The following is a 22,291-nucleotide window of genomic DNA, read 5'->3' on the forward strand; positions in this document are numbered from 1 at the left end:
CAGCACTTGGGTGCAAACATAAAAACTATAAAAAAAATTCTTAGTCTCTGCTGCAAAAACATATAAAAAGCATACAAAAAGGTCAAGTATAAAGAACTGATAAAAACTAATACTTTAAAAATAAAATAATCCCACTCCTGACACCAAAAATAAATAAATAAATAAAATAAAATAAAATAAAATAATCATTTGTCTATAGGGGAATTAGCAAAAACAAAGAAACACACACCATCATTACCTCATAGGTAATGCTTTGGCCAAAAGATATCAGAGCACCATATAAATTTCGCAGGTCCAACTTGGCTAGATCACAAGTGAAACACCGCTCTTAGGAAACAGGTATGGAAAATGAAAAGCCAATCTACATGATATTCCAAACAACATACAAATCAGCGAAAGAGCTTTTCAACATATAAAGGTTGTTAATCACTGCTGCAACATCACGTAAAGCTCATGAAATCACCTGATAGAAGTATCTTTTAAATGGAGGTGAAAGGGGAATTATAAAAACCTGATGTTACCAATATACATGTTCTTGAAGTAGAAAGACTGGGGAAAAATTCCCAAGCAAAAGTATATAAGTGACAGAGACGATAATATATTTGACTAAATTAGTGAACTAATTTCCAATGAGGAGGAACAAAAACAGAAAACCTGAACTTTTAGATAACCATGCCAATGTAGAGAGGGAGGGAAGGAGAAAGTGAAGAAGAAAAATGGAAAAATTCACAAGGGAGGAAAAACAAAGGACACATTTTTAACACACCCACCCATATACAAAGTGAAAGATCATCTTTGAAATAACCTGAGGCAGTATTAACACTAACTGTAAAATTTAAAGTAACTCAGGGCTTCCCTGGAGGTGCAGTGGTTAAGAATCCGCCTGCCTATGCAGGGGACATGGGTTCGAGCCTTGGTCCGGGAAGATCCTACATGCTGTGGAGCAACTGAGCCCGTGCTCCACAACTACTGAGCCTGTGCTCTAGAGCCTGCAAGCCACAACTACTGAGCCCACGTGCCAGAATTACTGAAGCCCGAGCGCCTAGAGCCTGTGCTCCGCAACAAGAGAAGCCACTGCAATGAGAAGCCCGCACACCGGAACAAAGAGTAGCCCCTGCTTGCCGCAACTAGAGAGAGCCCACGTGCAGCAACGAAGACCCACAGTAGCCAAGAATAAAAATTTTAAAAATTTAAAAAATAAAGTAACTCATAAAAGGGTAAATAAATGAGGTCTTAAAAGAAAGCACATAAAATAGATTGTACCTTATAATATTTGACCCTACCCACCAATAATGACTTCTTAAAATTATTAATTTGTAACTAATTAACACAAACTAAAATAATAATTAAAAGTGCTTTGATACAGAGCTTATACATTTGAAATGAATAGGAATCACAGTAAATCAAAAATATGGTTTAAGCAAAATTATCTGGATAAGCAAAGTTTAACTAAGCTATGTCACTGTAATTAATTAATTTAAAAATTAATTTTAATTTTAATTAATTTCAATTTAAAAAAAAAGAGTATATTGAATGACAGCACCAATCAGCATTTCTGTTATCAGTATACTGCACCACAGGGCAGCATCATAAAAGTTTTCCATGAAATAAAGCCAGTGTACATGAAATCAACTGCTATCACAATGATGACCTAAAGAGAGGATTTCTGCTGCCCAAGGTCCACATGAAAGGTCCAATTCTGTAGTCTGTGCTACTCACCTTATCTTTGAAGATATGTGGGTTTTGGTATATAAAATCTCGGTAACTTTCTGTTCGTACTTTGTCCTAGGGTAGAAAGAGGAAGACATTGTGTTTACAGGATAGTCTGAACAAATAAAAATATTTAAGGAAGATATTTGCTAATTTATCACACAGTTCTAGTTTCCATAGCTACATTTTGCCTGGAAAAACAAGCCTAATCTTTTTTTCCTAAAAGAAAATAATAAAGAATGGAAATAGCAACAACACACAAAGAAAACGTTTAAGAACAACACAAAGTCAAATAAGACCTAAGTTCTTAAAAATGTACATATTCTCATCTTGACATGCACTGTAAGACTTCAAGTGATAATTAATGCTAGTAGAAGATGAACGTGATGCTTTACTCCTTTAAATAGGGCCTGGAATCTAGAGCCTGATTCCCTGTGGTAGAACTATGTTAAAATATGGGAGGAAAAAACCAAACTAGATAGATGTAAAAGTTACAGTTACGTATGAAAAATGAAGCTCAACTGAGTATAGTTTCCTAAGAAAGTCACTGATCAGCACCTATCTGATTTATAATCCTGTTTTGTTTCTAGAAATGTCTGTAGTAGGAAATGACGCTTAAAAGCCTATAAGCCTAGGGCTTCCCTGGTGGCGCAGTGGTTGAGAGTCCGCCTGCCGATGCAGGGGACACGGGTTCGTGCCCCGGTCCGCAAAGGTCCCACATGCCGCGGAGCGGCTGGGCCCATGAACCGTGGCCGCTGAGCCTGCGCGTCCGGAGCCTGCGCTCCGCAACGGGAGAGGCCACAACAGTGAGAGGCCCGTGTACCGCAAAAAAAAAAAAAATCCACTATGGAGTCTCACAAGACCTGTGACCAAGGCAGGCACTGAATGTTAACATTTATGTTGGTGCATGAACAGAGCTGATTTCCTTTTAAATCACCTCAGCTGAGACACACGCTGACAGCAAATTCAGCAGTAAGGGGCTCTGCTGCCAAGTGAGTAAAATGAGTATGATAAAAAATAACTCAGACCGGGAATTCTAGTTTTCGGTTTCACACTAGGTTAAAAAAAAAAAAAAAAAATTAGTTACACTAAATACTACAACATAAAACTTTACACAGTCCATACCCTCCAAATAAACTTTTATGCCAATACTGGGATTTAAAAAAAACATACAAAGAGGGGCTTAAATTAAAAGGCAAGCTGTTTTACTTAATTGCTGGATCTAAAAAAGGGAAATTCCATAATTAATTCCATGTTTTCTGATGGAATTACTTCTAATTGCTTTACAAACAAAATTTTAAATCACATTTTAAAAATTGAAATCTTTCCCTCAATGTATTTTAAGAATTACTATGGGGCTTCCCTGGTGGTGCAGTGGTTAAGAATCTGCCTGCCAATGCAGGGGACACGGGTTCGAGCCCCCGTCTGGGAAGATCCCACATGCCGCAGAGCAACTAAGCCCGTGCGCCACAACTACTGAGCCTGCGCTCTAGAGCCCATGAGCCACAACTACTGGAGCCCACGTGCCACAACTACTGAAGCTGAGCCTAGAGCCCGTGCTCTGCCACAAGAGAAGCCACTGCAATGAGAAGCCCATGCACCGCAAGGAAAAGTAACCCCTGCTCGCCGCAACTAGAGAAAACCCCTGTGAAGCAACGAAGATCCAATGCAGCCAAAAATAAATAAATTTTAAAGAAAAGAATTACTATGAGAATTTAATGTTTTAAATGAATTTAAACATAGTATTAATTAATTTAAAAACTGTCTTTTTAAAAAAACATACCATTTCATACATTTCTACCATTTTTATACCCTTCTTACACTGTAACCAGTGATTTTTGCTGACACAACAAAACCTACAAAGGGTGAACATCAGTCAAGAAGGCAGTCACTCGGAAAGCTCTCACCAATCACACTGCCTCGCCGCTGCTCTAACTTAATCACTAGCATCCCAACTCCTGTCCTAAATCCATGCACTGCTGCTCAGCTCAACTACAATCCTTCATCCGGTCTCTTCCTACATATCCATCTGCTTTTGCTCATATGCTCATCCTGGTGCAACGAAATTCAAAGTCTACTAAACACAGTGCTGTGGACATAGCAGAGCTTCAATTTAATAAATGAATTTTTGAGAGGAAAATTCACTAAACATGAAAATTCAAACAAATCAAAGACTAGCCCTCAAACCATTTCTAAAAATTTATTCTAACGAAAGACTAACTCTTCAATATAAAATAAGGTAACAAACAGAAATAAAGTTATCTTTTGCACTAACCTAGTAAAACTAAGAAGCACAAAAGAATAAAATTAGAGGTCCAATATTAAGAAGACAATCTTTTAAGGCTAGTACAGTGTCATGGAATAATTCCTACCAATATTAAAACAATTTAAGTATAAGACTAAAGACAACAGAAAAGTTATGTATTATAAATTTTACCTATATAAGTAACAGTATGTTTTAAACGTATAGGCTCATGAAGGTGGACAGAATGCAAGAGTCAGCTACAGATACAATGAGGAAAATGCAGTAATGAAAAATTAATGGTACTATAATCTGTGATAAATGTTCACCACGATGAACAATGTTTTACTTGGGGGGAAAAAAAGGAGAGTGATGCATCTCCGAATTATAACATTAGCAACAATGACTCTTCTTCAGAAAGATAAAGTGGCAAAGGATTCTGAAAGTTAATGTCCACTACTATCCCGTTATCTCTAGAATTCAAAAAAGTTATCTTCACCTTGACTCTGGAAAATAAGATTACAAACTGTCTTTATTTATAATTATAATCACAACATATGCCAAAAAAGTGTCATTAAAATACCTGTGACTAGTAAGTAACAAAAAATCCAAATAATATTGTTATAAAAGCAGGGCCAATTCTAAGCATAAAAATAAGTCCTGTATGCATGGCTTCTCAATTTTACTTTATTTATAAAGATCAGGTGAGACTCCAGTAGTAGCACAACCTTGAACAAATTATGTGTGCTAAGAACTGTTTTGATAAGAAACAGAAGAAATATTGCTTGATATAAGGCACATTTCATATTCATCCACAGTATGTAACTTAACAAAACATAAAATAGACAAATAGTTCTTTTTGAATGAAATATATCCATATTTCCTATGAAGACTTAATCAAGTTATCTCCAAGGAGAAGGTGGTTACATTGTATAACAGCAAAGGGGAATTAAGGCATGGAAAATGACATTAATAAGGAGTCTTAAGTGATTCTCTAAAAGTGAAAACACAGCGCTGGAAACTTCCAGCTGGAACTTCTTAAATATATATGTATATCAAAAGGACTTAAAATATTCCATCAGGTGTAAAGATCCTCTAGTTGTTGATACAGAGCTACAAGCGTCCAGGACAGAGATTTGGAAGTAAGTCCAAACTGGATTTCCCTGATGACTGTACTGAGAGCACTCAGATGTACTATCTTCTAGGAGTCTCAGTAACCTTATCTGTCTGAAAAACCCAATACGATTTCCATATCAAAAGCATTAAAGGTTCATGGCATTTAAATTAATGGGGTGATTTATAACGGCAAACATGGGCTTAGATTAACTCCTTTAAAGGAAATATTCTAGACACAATAAAATTAATTTTAACAGAGAAAATGGAGTATGTCAATTTCTTTTAAACAAATTCACTCTGGACTTAATTTATTACTTAGCAACAGTTATAACTGTTATTTATAATGCTATGCAACTACCCAAGTGACAACAAAAAGCACAACCAACTGTGACAAGTCATTAGCAAAGAAATGACATGACATTGCTTTAAAAGACTCCAAGTAATTACAATTACTATTAATCAGCAAACCTCCACTCTGTGATCCCGCAAAACTGACTCAACAAAATATATACTCATTAACTACCCCTGGTTATCTTAAATGGGCATGTTTCAAGGAACACAGTCTTGGGGTGTCCGTAAAATAAACCAATCTTTTGAGGAAGGATTCAGAAAGGAATTTTTCGTTTGTTGGTTTTTAAGAAAAAAAAGTAGTGGCATCTAAAATTCACAGAGATAAACATAAAAGTTTTCAGTAATTTTTACACTCCAACATTTATTTTACTCGTTAGATATTTTCAGTTTTACTGAATTAAAAAACCATTTTGCTATTTTATAATCTATAATACATGATAAAATGTACATAATATACCAGGTATACCCAGAAATCTACTTATAGTTTATATGGACATTACCATTATAAAACTTAAAACCAACCAAATTCAAGTATCTGATTTAGGAAATTCTTCTATATAGCAATGATTTCAAATGTAAAAAAGTAATGCCGTAACAACTGTGAGAATTATTTATAATTAACTTTGTACCAAAGAATTATTATTCGCCCAAACTAAAGTCAGTACTGCTAATTAAAACACTAAAATTAATCATTTCCTTCACACATTAAAAGGCAAACGTATTTTTCTTCCTATTTAAAAGTTGCTCTTGAGAAGACTAAAATCGTCAGCAATTTTTACGAATGTTCTATTCCCAGCAAAAGGTAATCTCATAATAAAGATTAATAATGATCTTAAACAGAATTTACAGCATCTCTGATGCTTCTATAATCTTTTCAACGCAAGATGAGCTATCAAGCACCAAAAAGATTTAAAAAGCAGTTCTCAAAAAAACCAAAAACCAAAAAAGCAGTTCTCCCATATGTATTAAGAACCTTTTTTACTCTATTTTTCTTTTAGTATGGATTTGGTACATTTGTGCTCTTTCCTAACCTTTAGCATTTCTTCATGTATCCCATAATGCCCGTATGAGCTGAAATAAACGCCATCCTCATCCTCCTGGAGGTCTGCAATGGCAGTTGTAGATGACGAACAGGTTCTGACATCTGCGTTCATCACAAAATCCTGAGCAAATTGTCTGTAATCAATTTGAAATACACCCTTGAGACAAGTTTACTGGACCATGAAAAAAGGAAAGGCTAGAGGCTGAGGAAGAGGAAGGGGGAGGAGGGGAGTGCGGGGTGTGATGAGCCTTCTAAATCACATTCTATCTTAAGCAACGGAAAGCTCCCCCTGCTGGATCTTAAGCAATGGCATATTCAAACCCAGTTGGAAGCATTCCTACAAATCACAAAAGCACTGCCAACTGCAGGCTATGGCTGTTTTATCTTTCAAGTGAACAAAATGAGCACACTATGACTTTATTCAACTTTATTATTTCTATTGTTCCAAAATCTTATTTTAGCAGCTGAATCAATATAGCATATTCCAATGCTATGAATATTCTTTAAAACCATAGTATCTCATGGAAGGGTTATATAGGCAGAAAGCAGACCCAAACTGGGAATTATTTACACACATCAACACCATCCGCTCAGGCTCTAAAACTCAGTTCCTTCTCTGATAACAACGCATCAAGAATCTATGAGGTATATATGGGAGAGAAGTGTAAAGAGGCACATAATAGAGTTGTTGGTTACTAGATTACCCAGCATAAAATCTCAGAAAAAGGGAAACTACAATCAGCTATACTATTTTTCCTGCTGGACATTCTGGCAAACCATCAAAAATGGGTAATTGGGCAATAGCAACCAACTTACAAATCTAACAGATTAAGCTAGAGGTATATACACTTGGTAGTAATGCAGAATCTCAGACACCACGTATTTCAGGCCTCCTGAATCAGAATCTAGTTTAACGAGACACCCAGATGATTCGTATGCACATTAAATTCTGACAAGTACTAAGCCAGCAGAATATTAATTTACTCACTAGAGAAAACCATCCTATGTAGCTGGTTTTCTGATTACATACTTCATCATAATTATATTGTGATTCTTTAAAAACAAAAATTTCAACCCTGTATTTTCCACAAGCCTAAAAAATATTAATCCCTACACTTTAAAAAGTCTAGGAGAGAAAAAGTAAAATGAAGAAATCTATTAGAAATAAGGTAATTCAAAGGAAGGCAATATCAAAGAACAAAAAGCACTCAAGAGAAACACACTCCCCAGAACAATTATCATTAGTACAAAAGTAATTATAAAGAAATATAAGAGGACAGATAAAACTACAGAATTTTATGTTAATCAACGACATCCACAATGTATAAAAAATACTGCGTACCTTTAATATTACTGAAATTAAATATCTACACTGTGCTTTCCAGTATATGAAATATTTTACCATATTCTATCTTTTTATGAATTATATTATTTTGGGGATCTAAACAATTAATTTTCTATAAGATTGATAAATTACTTCATTCTTTGCAGATCCTCACGCACTCCAGCTAACGCAGCTTCAGCAGACAGTGCCCTGGCTTCCATGTGTTTCAATTTTTCAACAACTGATGTATTTTCACTGAGTCCACTGGGGTATGAGAATGGAACTGACACGGGTTCATAAAGATCTTCTACATCTAAATAGATAAATGGACATTTCTATCAGGCCATCTTATAACAATGAAGCACATATAAATGTGTTACGAATAAGTATATACTAAGTGCCTATTATGCGGCCAACTGAGAAAAATTAGTACTTTTAATTAAATAAATATTTAATATCCAAACTATTCCAATTTGAGTTTAAAGAGCATGCTGTTAGTCTAAACTTTTCACTAGTTGGCTAAACTGAACACATAAATAAGCATTAATTGTACTGAACCAAACCCAGGAAGAAACAAAAAAGTAGAAGGAAAAAACTCATATTTATTGATCATCAGGTATCTTTCAAGTTCATGCATTACATCTCATTCCATCTTCAAAACAAACCTAAAATATAAACATTTATCCCTATTTTAAGACATGGGAAAAATAAATTTCAGAGAAACTGACTAGCCCAAAGTCATGCAGCTGTTTAATGAAGGAACTACAATTCAAACCCATGCCTGCCTTCCCAGCCCGTGTTCTTGCCACCACACAGGGCCACCTCCAGCCTCTGGGTCTTTATCTGTAGAGTAACAGGTATGACATTTAGATATTCCTTAAGGACAGTGTGTAGGTAAGGAATTCTGTACATTCAATAACTTTTTCATCATGGGTAAGGTGGTGTGCAATCTATACACTGTCTTATTGCTGACATTATTAAATATCCTAATTCCTAATATTATTAAAAATTTTGATTTAAATTTAATTTCATTATATGTAAATCATTAACTTCTGCTATAGAAGTTAATATATGTAAATCATTAACTCTGTAAACAGAAGTTAATATATGGAACTAGTGAGTTTTACAAAATCCCAATGTCCACTGACAGGTCTAATTAACTGTTGAATCAACTTAAAGCAATAAAAACAATGCAGATATTATACTGTCTCCTCAGTACAGCTCTGAGGGAAACACGACTTTTTTTTTTCCTATTCAGTTTTTACCTGCAACACTTCTTTAGAGCTGGGACAAAATAACTAAGCTTCACAAATACATGATAATATTATAACTTAGAGACTAGAGCCTAAATTGAACTTGTTATAAAAGCAGTATGGTGTGCCACGAAACTCTAAACAGTCTAGCAGAATACTGACTCGTTGCTTTTAAACACTACAGATTCGGGCTTCCCTGGTGGCGCAGTGGTTGAGAGTCCGCCTGCCGATGCAGGGGACACGGGTTCGTGCCCCGGTCTGGGAAGATCCCACATGCCGCAGAGCGGCTGGTCCCATGAGCCATGGCCGCTGAGCCTGCGCGTCCGGAGCCTGTGCTCCGCAACGGGAGAGGCCACAACAGTGAGAGCCCCGCGTACCACACACACACACACACACACAAAATAGTCAATTTATCAGAAAGACATAACAATTATAAATGAGAATAAACCTCACAAAAGAGCTTCAACATACACAAAGCAAAAGCTGATAGAATGGCAAAAAAAGACAATCCTCTAATCACAGCCAGAGATTTAAATACACTCCTATCAACAACTGATAGAGGTAGATTTTTAAAAATCCAAAAAGACATAAAAGATTTGAACAAAAATATTCAGCACCATGAATTATTTATAGAATACCGCACCCAATTACTGTATCCTGACATTTTTGAAGAACACTGATCAGTAATTTAGAATTTAGTAGACTGTCCCTCAACCTGGGATCATCTGATGATTTTTCATTATTAGAATGAGGTTAAACATTTTTGGCAAGAACAGCAGAGAAATGACGTTGCCTCCTCAGAGCATTACACCAAGGGGTTCGTGGCGTCAGTACACTTATTACTGGTGATGTTAACCTTGATCACTTGGTTATGGTGGTGTCTGCTCAGTTTTCCCACTCAAAAGTTTAACAGCTCCTTTGTAGTTAAATTTCTTGGGGGACATACTTTGAACTATGCAAATCCTATCTCACCCACCTAAATTTTCACCTACTAATCTTAGCATGCATGGGTTACTCTTTTCTGCAAGTTACTACCGTGGTGTTTGCCTAATACTGATTTTCTATTTCTCTTTTTCCTTTGACATTTATTAACAGGAATTCTACGCTGAAGCGGAGCTACTCCTTCCCATTTATTTGGTTGCTTATTCATGTCAAGAAGAATTCATGGACATTTATTTTATCCTATGGGTTAAAACCCAATACTGTCATTTTCTGTATTGATTAAATGTTTCTAGCTTTGGCCACTAGGAGGTCCTTCAGGTTGGTTCCTGTGTTCTTTAGGTTAAGTCCCCTCTTCCCCCACTTTTTCTTAAGTACTTCCTAATTTTCTGGAACAAGGTGTCCTAGACTTATCTTGTATTTTCCCTGCCCCACCTGGAAATCAATCATCTCTCTAAGGACTCTTGGTTCCTTTTATTAATAAAGGATTATAAATCAAGATCTGGGCACTAGGTATGCTCATTGCTACTGGGGTTTTTCTAGGCCCTTTCAGCAGAGCTAGGAAGTATATGTATTATACTAATCCCCCCCCCCCCACACACACATCTACATTTCTGTATCTGTCTGTCTGTATAAGAAAAACTATGAATTTACACTGACACTTCTGATTCCAACTTGTCAACACAGGACTCATTTCATCCTTCATTTCCTTATCTGAAACCTCATTCTCCAACTGTGAGAAACCTGGCTTTTATCCATAATTTTTAAAAATAAATGTATTAATTTAATTTTATTTTTGGCTGTGTTGGGTCTTCGTTGCTGCGTGTGGGCTTTTTCTAGTTGTGGTGAGCGGGGGCTGCTCTTCGTTGCGGTGAGCAGGCTTCTCATTGTGGTGGCTCCTCTTGTTGCAGAGCACGGGCCCTAGGCGTGCGGGCTTCAGTAGTTGTGGCTTGCGGGCTCTAGAGCGCAGGCTCAGTAGTTGTGGCGCACGGGCTTAGTTGCTCCACGGCATGTGGGATCTTCCCGGACCAGGGCTCAAACCCGTGTCCCCTGCACTGATGGGCAGATTCTTAACCACCGTGCCACCAGGGAAGCCCCATCCATAAATTATTAACTCACATGTTCCATTCTAGCATACACAAAAATAGTGTCAGAATTGCTAATTCTTACCCTGCAAGAAATGCCTTTTCTTACTGGATTACAACGTTGATGCAGTTCTTTTCATCTGGAGCCTCAGCACAACATCCATTAAAGGTTTCAGTTACTCACCTAGTTCTTTTCCTCCCCACTCCCTGCAGTATGGTTACATTATTCCTTTGTATTACAGTTCAGTTCATCTGTTAGTGCGTGCATTCCATTTCGCACCAGCACCACCCTTGTATACATACATCCTCGTTGTTTCAATTGTTGATTTTTTTGATTATATGAAGGCTATAAAAAACATTACTGGGCTTCCCTGGTGGCGCAGTGGTTGAGAGTCCGCCTGCCGATGCAGGGGACACGGGTTCGTGCCCCGGTCTGGGAGGATCCCACATGCCGCGGAGCGGCTGGGCCCGTGAGCCATGGCCGCTGAGCCTGCGCGTCTGGAGCCTGTGCTCCGCAACGGGAGAGGTCACAACAGTGAGAGGCCCGCGTACCACAAAGAAAAAATAAATAAATAAAATAAAAACATTACTATAGTCCTGAGAGTTGGAGCTATACAAAGAGATATACTCAGCAAAGTGTCACTCGATCCTCATCCCTGTTACCTCAATCCCACTGTGCCCTTCCTTCCTTGTCCCACAAACCCCGTTCAGTAACAATCTCTTCAGTTTCTAGTTTATCCTTCCTGTATTTCTTTTGCACAAATGAGCAGACACATAAGCATTTTCCTAAATCTCTTTCTTTCTTACGTGAAGAGTATCATAGTAGATATTCTTTTGAGCTTTGCCTTTTTCATTTGACAGTATGTCCTGGATAACACTCTGTACCAGTTCAGTTCATTCTTTGCAATAGAGGATAGAGGTATACTACTCCATGGTGTGGACGTGCCATAGTTTATTCAACTGCTCTCCTCTATATGGGCATTTGTCTTATATGTATTTTCAGAATGTTGGAGGTGTACCTTCAAGACCAATTCTTATGAGTGAAACTGCTCAGTTAAAAATCGCATGTTCAGGCCTTCCCTGGTGGCGCAGTGGTTGAGAGTCTGCCTGCCGATGCAGGGGACACGGGTTCGTGCCCCGGTCTGGGAAGATCCCACATGCTGTGGAGCGGCTGGGCCCATGAACCATGGCCGCTGAACCTGCACGTCCGGAGCCTGTGCTCCGCAACGGGAGAGGCCACAACAGTGAGAGGCCCGCGTACAGCAAAAAAAAAAAAAAAAATCGCATGTTCAGTTTTTTAGGTATTGCTAAATCTGCATTCTACTAGCAATCTTAGGACAGTGCCTGTCTCTCCACAGCTTTGTCAACAGAATGTGTTGTCATATTGTAAAAATTTTTACCAGTCTGAGAGGTGAGAAATGGTATCTTGCTATTGGGCTATTTTCCTACCTCTTTTTGGTAGAATTTTTCCCCATTTTTCTATCAACTGTTTTGACCCTTTGTCCCTTAATTTTTAAGAGTCTTTTATGTAAAAAGGATATTAACCCTTTGCGGAGTATGTTTCAAATATTATACCATACTTTAAAAAAAATTAACTAAACTCCATTTTATTCACTCAGATTTCATTAGTCTTCCCCTAATGTCCCCTTTCTGTCCCAAGATCCCATCCAGGATACCACATATGTTTAGTTGTCATGTCTCCTTAAGCCCCTCTTGGCTACAACAGCTTCTCAGGCTTCCCTTGACATGGATAGTTTTGAGGAGTACTGGTCAGGCAGTCTGTAGAATGTCCCTCACTTTGTGTCTGTCTCATGGTTTTTCATGGTTAGACTGAGATTACTGGCCTGGGAGGAAGACCACTGAGGTAAAGTGCCATTCTCATCACATGATATAAAGGGTCCATACCACTGACATTACATCACCAATGATGTTAACCTTCATTACCTGGCTAAGGCAGTGTTTGCCAGGTTTCTCCATCAGTATAGTCACTTCTCCCCACTTACACTGTGCTTTCATTGCCTATTTTCTTAGTTATCCCCTTTTTAAATTTAGTCATCTTTATATTCTCAAAGCCCAATACAAAGCAGATGCTCAATAACTATTTACTGAAAGACAGTGCAGGTCAAATAGTCAGTAATCAAGCCAGGAGCCATGAGAATGAAGAACCTTCTGTTCCATCTCTCTACACCAATGGCCAGGAGAACAGATCTTTTGCTTTTTTTTTTGGCTGTGCCGTGCGGCTTGTGGGATCTTAGTTCCCTGACCAGGGTTCAAACCCGTGCCCCCTGCAGTGGAAGCATGGAGTCCTAACCACCGGACCGCCAGGGAAGTCCCACAGGTCCTTTGAGAGGCACGGGCGGTGCACTAACAAGCATGCCCAGTTCAAGTTCCACCTCCTTTACTAGGCCCCTTAACTGTTCCAGATCTCGGTCGTGACTTCTTCATCTAAACTCCTTAGAACTTATTTACTAATAACAATAAATTCTCCTTCATTAAGCACTTACTCTCTGACAGGCACTGTGCTAATATGCATTATCTTTGTAACAATTTTATAAGGTAGGTGTCATTATCACCTTTTCATAAATTAAAATTAAGTCTGAAAGAAGTTAATATACCTTTGGAGAGTGAAGAGGTCAATACCAATCTGTATCCATAGTGACCAGCAAATAGCACTCGGTATCTGTTGATCTGAGTAATCTCTCCCTCTTCTGAACGGCACTATTTTTCCTACTTCTCATGAAACTTACTATATTCCACCTTATCTTATAATACAGGACAGTCATTCAAAAACAAAACACTCCTACTATTAGATTGTGGGCTCCCAATGCGAAGGATTCATTTCTTCATGTTTCTAAAGTATTTAACATACTACTTTCAACCTGTGAGTGTTCAATTTTGAGTTTAGGGAGTCACGAAGAACACCTAGTGGGCACTTTGTCATGTATCAAAGAGATCACTTTGGTTACTTTGAGGAGAAATAAAATTTAATAGGAGTTGTAAAAATGGGAAAGAATCAACCTAGGCCTCACCAAATTTTAGAGGTAGAAAGTTGGAAATCTGGCCCTATTTCTCATTTTATAGATGAAGACCTAAAAAACAGAAAGCTTAAGTGCTTTGTCCAGGGTCACTTAGCTCCTGAATCCTACATTAAGGTTCTTACTATAGCATCACACTGCCACACAACTTCTCTTGATGGTACTTCTCAAGGAAATGAGTGGTTTTCCACAGTTCCCACTTACCAAAGGACTGCCCAAATACACACTGTCAAACTACTATCTGTGAAGGTGTGTGTCTGTTTAGAATGGTCTTGCTGATCTGAAGACAGCAAACCCCTCTATCTCACCTAACTGGCACAAAAAACATGAAAGAAAGCATAAATTAAAAAAATAATAATAAATCATGAACTCCAACAAATTAGACCTATAGAGAGCCAACAGAATTTTCATAAGATTCCTGTTCAATAAGGAATGAACCAAAGCACAGAGCAAGAAACTAAGAAAGCTACAGTCAAAAGACGAGTGACCCTGCCACAAGGGAGGCTTAAGAGTTAGTATACGTGGGGAATTTTCGTGGAATCTGTCCTGCAGCAAAACAAAAGCTCCATAAATTAGATGTCTTAAGAAAAGTCATGTATCTGATTGTATTATGAGGTAAAAACAGCAATATTATTAAATTTACTTAAATCTATTAAATATTAAACATACTGATTTAATTTTTTTTAATTTAAAATTTCATCGATTTTAATTACATTAAAAATCAGTCTGACAACTAAAAATTATTCTCTCAAGTCTCCCTATGTTTCAAAACATCTTTTACACAATGTTTAACCCAAGCTCATATTCCTCCCTGGTAACTGTTAGTGTGACTCTCACTTTCTAAGTGACTTAACGTTCCTTCTGAAACCAACTACCTGACGAGGTCTTTAGAGAATCAAGGGGATGATATATTTTCCTGTAACACCTAACCACTATTTTGCCATAACAAATGACCCTGCTTTAAAGTAGATACCATATGTTCATCTTACCAAATTGAAGTAAAAGGTCATCTTCTAATACCGGCTTTAAATACTCTTCTTTCTCCCAAGGCACTGGGTTGTATATGGAATTCATATATTCAACTGGAGGATTCTGGAAGTAAAATTAATTGCATATTTTTTCACTGCACATAATCACAAAATCCCCCTACCAAAAAACTGGGAAAATTAAACAAAAAAGGAAATCATGTCTACATCACACAAAATCTCTATTTAAACAGTCTATGTTCACCGGCTATTTCATTAACTTGACTGGATGACTGCTTAATTGTTTCAATGCACAGTTTTATATTGTTTGGATTTTGAGGAAATGGCAATATAAACATCAACTGACTAGAACAAAGTATTTAAAAAACACAACAAAAAGAGTAACCAAAGCACTTAAAAATCGCACTAGAAATTATTTCTGATTTTACAGAAAGACTATCAGTATTCCCCTTTATCTGACAGTGAATTACTCTGCCACATAACATTGATTCACCTCTTACACAAAATTAAAAAACACACTTAAGTACGGTATGTATCCATTTACTTGGTGCTGTATGTTGTGCTAGTTCCTAATGTCCATGATTCCCCCAATATGATGAGTGTCAAATTTAAAACAGTTCCTTATACAGCAGTTTCTCATATTCTTTTAAAAATCGGTGCATTGATAATCGCTGTAGTACTTCTTTAGGTTTTAAACAAAATTGTAGATTAAGCTACCACCTTACCTTAAGTCTAATAAAATTTATTAGTTTAATGTATCCATAAAATTCAAGTCCTAAAAGGGAAAAAAAAAAAATTCACCTTTTAACATAACATGAGTTTTGTTTCATTAACCTGCTCCGAAGATGCTTCTCTGGTTAGACAATAAAATATTTCTGTCCTCTCAACTACTACTTAAAAGTTTTGAATTTTTTATTAAGAACTAGAAACAGTAACTCTGACACTTCAGAATATTTTAATTGAGAAACAGCCAGAAAGGACAAATTTTTAAGTGCTTTTCTTGCATTTCTGAAAAATCGGAAATTAATTTTTAGAATTCTACTCACTTATCAGAACAATACAAATGAGGAAAATTAGGCCCTTGATTTTACCAAGTATTTGGCAGTTAATACTAGAGTTGATACTAAAGTTTCTAAATCCCCAATTTTTATGGTACCTACCAAACTATAATTTTGCCAGGACACAGAGTATACAAAGTATACTAGCTTTTACATTAAGTTAAATGATGCAAATGAAAAAATAGTGAGGTTTGTTATCTGGTTCTCATCTTTTCAGAAATGAAGCAGCATTTAAAATAAGGGAAAGCAATAGCATATCCAACCAATTATTATTTGTCATGAGAAATACTGTTATGAGAACATACCAGCATATAAAAATGTTTCATATGCGTAACAGCACACAAAAGCCCCTATTTGGTATTGAAAAAGATATAAAATAATATAAAGTACGGTTTCGGTTCAGTTTTAAAATGCACATTAAAAACATGAAAAAAAATGAAACTAAGTCACTTATATCTTACAAAAGTAGTTGCAGTTGAATTTATGATTCATAAACATACTGTATGTTTATCTGAGACCCCAGATCTGCCTAATATTTGGTATTCTTCAGTAATGTCCTTTCTAGTTGTTAGTAAATACAGGGACCAAAAAGCCAATTCTGTATTTAGTTAATATTAGTGGGATACTGTAGCTCTTCTATATTCGTTTAAATTAGAAGGCTTTAATTTTCAGTATGTTTAGATGCAAGTTTCAATAGAATCAGCAGCTGAATCTCTGGATTACCACCTTAACTTTAGCACTCGCTTTTTCCACACTCTCTTACCAAACTCCTTATAAAACTCAATCTTGTATGCCTTGAAGTCCATGTTATGCTTTGACCTGATAAGTTGTCTTTTTTCATAATGATCCACCTCCTTTTCCAAAGTCCACCTCTACCCTTTGCTCTCCCTAATTCTAATATCCACGCCCCTTGTCTTCCTAATTCTAAAATGATTAAAATGTAATCACATACCAAGGATTTTTTGGGGGTTTTTTTCCTTTTTCGTTGTGAAGGCAATTTAAGCTTAAATAGTCAATCATATCTAGAAGAATGACTTATTTATCAATCTTTCCTCAAAAGCCATTTGTCAAAAACACGCCATTTTCATAAGTTGTTGTCATGTGTTTCACTATATTGGATTTGTATAGGAAAGGAATGGTCTGGAAAAACATAATGTTTGAATTTAAATTTCTCAACTAAAATTTTCTTTATTCTAAAAATTACTCACCATGTTTATGAACCATGTTATCAATATTAAATTGATGCTCAGACTTACAGTGTGAAAATGTTTCTTCAGCAGATGTAAATAACCTGAAAAACCAAGCAACAGCTTCATGAAATAGTCCCCTAAGAAGTCTAAATATTGACTTCATGTTAGATATAAACTTTTCCCCCTCACTCTGCAGGTTTCCAGTTTTACTTCCAATTAATTAAAAAAAACCAAACACACCTGTAGAGAGGAACCCAGCACTCCTAAAGGGAATTAGTACTTCTGAGTCCCATTTTACACCTAAAACAAACTACCCTTTAAAATGTTGAGCTGAATTTGCCAAATAATAGCACTGAATTTATCACAAGGCTTCTAAGAAAGAGAACTCCCTTTGATAGACTGTGTCTCTTAAGACCTGAAAAATTCACTGCATAAGATTTTTTTCTCCTCTAAGTATCAACTCTGCTTTCAGAGGCTCTGAACTGACACAGCTCAAACTGCTTTTAGAAATAAAGCATAAAATGTATAATTTTATAGCTAGTAAATTCCCAAAGTGCCATATTTCGAAAAGTGGTCTTACAGCGCTCCCCAAGGATTTGTATTATAGACACTGTGAGGGCCAAGCTCCTTTATTCTGTGACCTGCAAAACTGAAGGACGTGTAATAACACACGGCAGAGAGCCTGCATTACCTCTTCTATATGCTTAGCACATATGCAGCAGTTTTCAACAAATGTTTACCGAGAGAGCTTATTTATACAGTATTTACACAGCCTATCACAAAGAAGTACCTCCCTGATGCTCAATAAATATTATTTTTTGACGACTACAGTATATGCAGACATCCCGTACCTACCCACATGAGGCTACACGTGGGAACAATGACGAATCGTCAGAAGCTAATATACCACCCATCAGCACCACGCTGAGACTCAGGGGATACTGGTAAAATGTTTATTAAAGTAACACTGGCCAGTGCCAACCAGGCTTCTTTCACGCCCACTTGCCCAGGACAGCAGCCAAAGTCAAAGATGAAGAGGCAGAATTTTAAGTGGAAAAAACATGTATTTGGTTATAAGACAAACCACAGCTTTGTGACTTTGAACAAGTTACTGGTATTGCAGCGTCTTTTTCCCTAAGTGAAAATGGCATCAATTCCTTTCCCCTCAATTGGGGGGGGGAGCCCCTAACAAAGGTGATTCTTTAAACGGCTCAAATGGAACTATTACACCTGATAAGCTTTCTAACTGTCAAAGAATTATAGAATGGGAGAGCCTGAACGGTTCTAGAAGGTTGAGGGATTAATCGAGTTTAGTGACTCCCAAACTTGTTACTCTTTAGAATCACTTCAGCTAGGGTCTTTGTAGAAACAGATTCCTAGACCCTATCCCTGATTTAGAAGGGCTGAGGTGCAGTTTAGCATCTGTACATTATTTTCTTAAGTGTCTCAGGTGACAGAGGTGCACAACCAGATGTGGGAACCACAGATCCGGCCCAGAACCCTTTCATTTTACACAAAAGGAAACTGAGGCCCGTCAAAGTGAAGCAGTGTAACCTGGCTTCCAGTTCATGGTTCCTCCCTGGAAACCACTGTGGGTCTTCCGGCTCAACAAACCCTCACTCCAAAGCACGGGCTCCAGACTTCCAGGGCAGCCACTTGGGCTGGACTCCAGAGGAGCAGACCACACAGACCCATGGGGCCCGGCCACCCTAGGGCTGGCGCCTCGCGCTGAGGTGGACGAACCTGTCACAGAACAGGCAGGGGGTCTGCTGCTTGTCGTGGGGGAGATCGGCATCTTCCTCATCCTCCCAGGAGGCCTCGTCACCGCTGTCTGACAGTCCTGGCAGGTCCTCCTCCTCCACAGCGCCCCGGCCGCCTAGCACACGCAAACGGTCAGCTCTGCCTCGGACCCCAGTGCCAGGAGGGCGGACGAGGGGCAGCAAAGCGAGAACACTCTGGGCCCGGCGGGCCCTCCCCCCCACCTCCCCCTCCCTCTTTGCAGGGCCCCACCACCCCGGCTCCGCGTCCCGGGCGCAGGGGGAGGGGAGGGGCTTTCACCGGCCCCACGGCGTCGCGGCCTAGGTGCTGAAGGGCCGGGGTACCCACCGTCTGCGCCCGACGCTAACGAACACATGGCGGCTGTGCCACGAGAGCCCGGCGCGCCTGGGGGCGGGGACCAGGCTGGGCAGCGCACGCGCAACCGCCTCCGAGCCTTCCCGGCCCGAGAACCCGGGAACGAGCGTGAGTGTGAGCGTGAGCGCGAGCGCGGGCGCGGGCACGCGGTGGGGCCGAAGCTCCGGAAACCCTGCGGCGCCCGGAAACAGGAGAGCCTGCGCGCCGGCTCGCGAGCGCTTCCGGCCTCGGGGCCGCGGCGTTGTTCACGTGAGCTGGGGTGGGCGGGGCGAGAGCCCGGGCTCCGCCTCCTGCCGCAGGGTTGATGCAGCGCGCGCCGAGTAAGCGCTGAAACCTGGGCTGGGCGTTGCAGGCTTAGACTTGGCTTTTGTGTTCTCCTCGGGCTGCGGCAGGCCTTAGCGGGAGGTCCTAAACCGCGGCCCAGAGCCCAGAGGTGGAAGCGGTTCTGCAGTCGGCATCGCGCCCCTTGTGCGTCCCTTATTCGAGGGATGAGCGGCTAGTGGGGGGGCGACCTGCTCGCTGCGCCCTCTGGTGACGGAGGAGGTCGAACGCAAGCGAGAGGCTGGTACTCCACACTGGTTCCGGGGCTCCCTGGTCCCCGTGGGGTGCGGCTGGGGAGAGGGAACTGCAGGGGCCAGTGGGTGTACCAGGGGCCACAGAGGGGCCAGAGCCTCGAGGACTGTTTTAAGGAGTTCAGTCTTTAAAGTGTATGTCCCAAGTTCTAGTGCCAGGTGCTAGCACTGGGCTTGGCACACGTTTATCCAGTTAAATTGACTACCACGGCCTACCAGGCTCTGCATAATCCGCCTAACATCTCACCTCAACCCTCCACCTTGGGCCCCGTCCTCCAGCCTTTTATTTGGTGCTAATCATTATCCCACCTCAAGGTCTTTGCTAAGAATGTTCTACAAAAGGGTAGATACTTTTTGTCTCAGCCAGAAAGTCTTTCCTCAGGCCATCTTTTCTAAAGTAGTTTCCACTGTCATTCCAGCAGCCTCCTGTTAGTTTCTTTCTTATCACCTACCATTTGCTTTTTCCTTTCTTCGTCCCGTCTTTAGTCACAACACTGTTTGAGCATGAGGGTAGGGCCATGTCTCTACCTTCATTTCTCTGGCACATAATATATGGCCTAACTCATAGGTAGGTACTCAATATTAATTTGCTGAATGAAAAAAAATTGCTGAATGAGAACGATGCCTTGTATTGTTGCTAAACTCTTCTGAATGCACTCCTTTCCCTTGACTGTAAACCCCTAGAGGACAGAATCCATCAAATATTAGTTTGGAAGCCCCCTTATATTGCAGGCCACTGCCAGAGTATCTGCTGGCTTTGCTGGGTTAACTTACTATTCACTGATGTAGACCCACTGCCTACGTGCCCAGTGGCACATAGGAGGCATTTCAATAAGCTGAATGAACTTCAAGGTCATTTGTTGCCTGGGCTCATCCAGCTTTTTCCTTCATCCTTCCAACATACTCTCCAGCAAGGCCCATCTTCTCCCCATCTGCATAACATTTGGAGGGAAACCTGCTAAATCCCATTAACACCCAATCATTCCATGTTAACAGTAGCGAAGTAACACCCAGTCCAGAGGAGTGACTTGGGCCAGAATCTTGTTCCTTGAAGTTTATGTGGCTCCACAATGCTGGGCTTAGGAGGGAACAGCTTTTTTCTTTACTCCAAAGATAAACACAGACCCTCTCCCATCACCCCACTTCACTACTGAGGTCAGAAAAGAATGTTGAACAAGACCTGACAGCAGGTTTGTGGGTAAGGAATTTCAACACAGAGAGAATAACTTAAAACTGGCCACTGGGTTTAGCTGCTTTTAGAGCCCACCAGCCTCAGTATATCCTCATGGAGTCCCCTTAATTCGTGCCTCACTTCTTGGAGCCCATGCTTGTTATCACCTAAACAAACAGGCTCTTCAGAGTCCAGCCCCAAAGGAACCCCACCTGGCAGGAGGCAGATGTTCCTTCCATCTCCTTCCTAAAGCCCACGTTTCAAGTCCTCACCCCATCCTAAAATATGCCTCTTTCCTAGATGACTGACATTGGGAATGTCCAACCCCTTCTAAAAGACAGACAGACAGACAGACAGACACACACACACACACACACTAAAGGAGTCCACTGAAGCTTGAAATTTATTACTTTGCTTCCCCCAGCACAGAAGTTAAGACAAACTTCACTACTATCCTTTGTTCCATGATGGAAATTAACAGTGTGTTCCTCTTAACTTTGACCCTTCCTTCTGCCTCTTCCTTTCCTTTTCCATAGTTTTTAAAGTGAAGCACTTTGAGATATACATTTACTGGCTATGTGAACATTTTGTAGTTAATCATTAGAGGGATCCTAGACCAATGAAGAAACCCAAACGTTTCTATTTTATTCATCCATGGCATGTACTGATCCAGTAACAATTAACTGGAACTTCCTGGAAATATACAGATACTGGATGCTCTTGCAGAGTAGTTAAAAACAGAAGCTATGAAAAAAAAAAAAAAAAAAAAAAAAAAAAAAAAAACAGAAGCTATGGATTCAGGCTCACTTGGGTTAGAATCCTGGCTCTGCCATTTCCTAGCTTCAGGCTTCAGCTTTAAGCCCTTGGGCAAGGCATTTAACCACAGTGAGCCTCGGTTTCCCCGCCTAAGACGGGGATGATAGTACTGCCTGTAAGAATTATAAAGATTGTTTGGAGGGTTAAAGGACAGACATCATGTGTAAAAGCTGGCAATTAGCAAGCACTTGATATATATTAGCTGCTATTCTATAATCCCATTGGCCAAAATACTGCATATTACCACAGATACTTGGGCATTTTCTAA

General features: G+C 39.5%; 1 protein-coding gene across 10 annotated transcripts in view; it reads right to left on the reverse strand.

Moving 5' to 3' along the window:
- PRMT3 (protein arginine methyltransferase 3) overlaps positions 1 to 22,241 on the reverse strand; it is a 141,597-nt gene extending 119,356 nt beyond the window's left edge. The window contains exons 1-8 of one of the 10 annotated variants that reach the window (XM_022583760.3): positions 19,438 to 21,448; positions 19,075 to 19,207; positions 17,350 to 17,432; positions 15,809 to 15,858; positions 15,087 to 15,189; positions 7,939 to 8,098; positions 6,451 to 6,595; positions 1,720 to 1,785 (exon numbers count right to left, since the gene is read on the reverse strand). In XM_022583760.3, coding sequence (XP_022439468.1) covers positions 1,720 to 1,785; positions 6,451 to 6,595; positions 7,939 to 8,098; positions 15,087 to 15,189; positions 15,809 to 15,858; positions 17,350 to 17,432; positions 19,075 to 19,207; positions 19,438 to 19,465 — 768 coding nt within the window. In that variant the 5' untranslated portion in view covers positions 19,466 to 21,448. The other 9 variants (XM_089915038.1, XM_089915037.1, XM_089915039.1 and 6 more) reach the window with 9 other exon arrangements.
- Between the last annotated feature and the right edge of the window lie 50 nt (positions 22,242 to 22,291).

Source organism: Delphinapterus leucas, chromosome 7 (assembly GCF_059928025.1).
Source record: "Delphinapterus leucas isolate spDelLeu-1000000601 "Yukka" chromosome 7, BTC_Dleu_Yukka2, whole genome shotgun sequence".
NCBI classification, from domain to species: domain Eukaryota; kingdom Metazoa; phylum Chordata; class Mammalia; order Artiodactyla; family Monodontidae; genus Delphinapterus; species Delphinapterus leucas.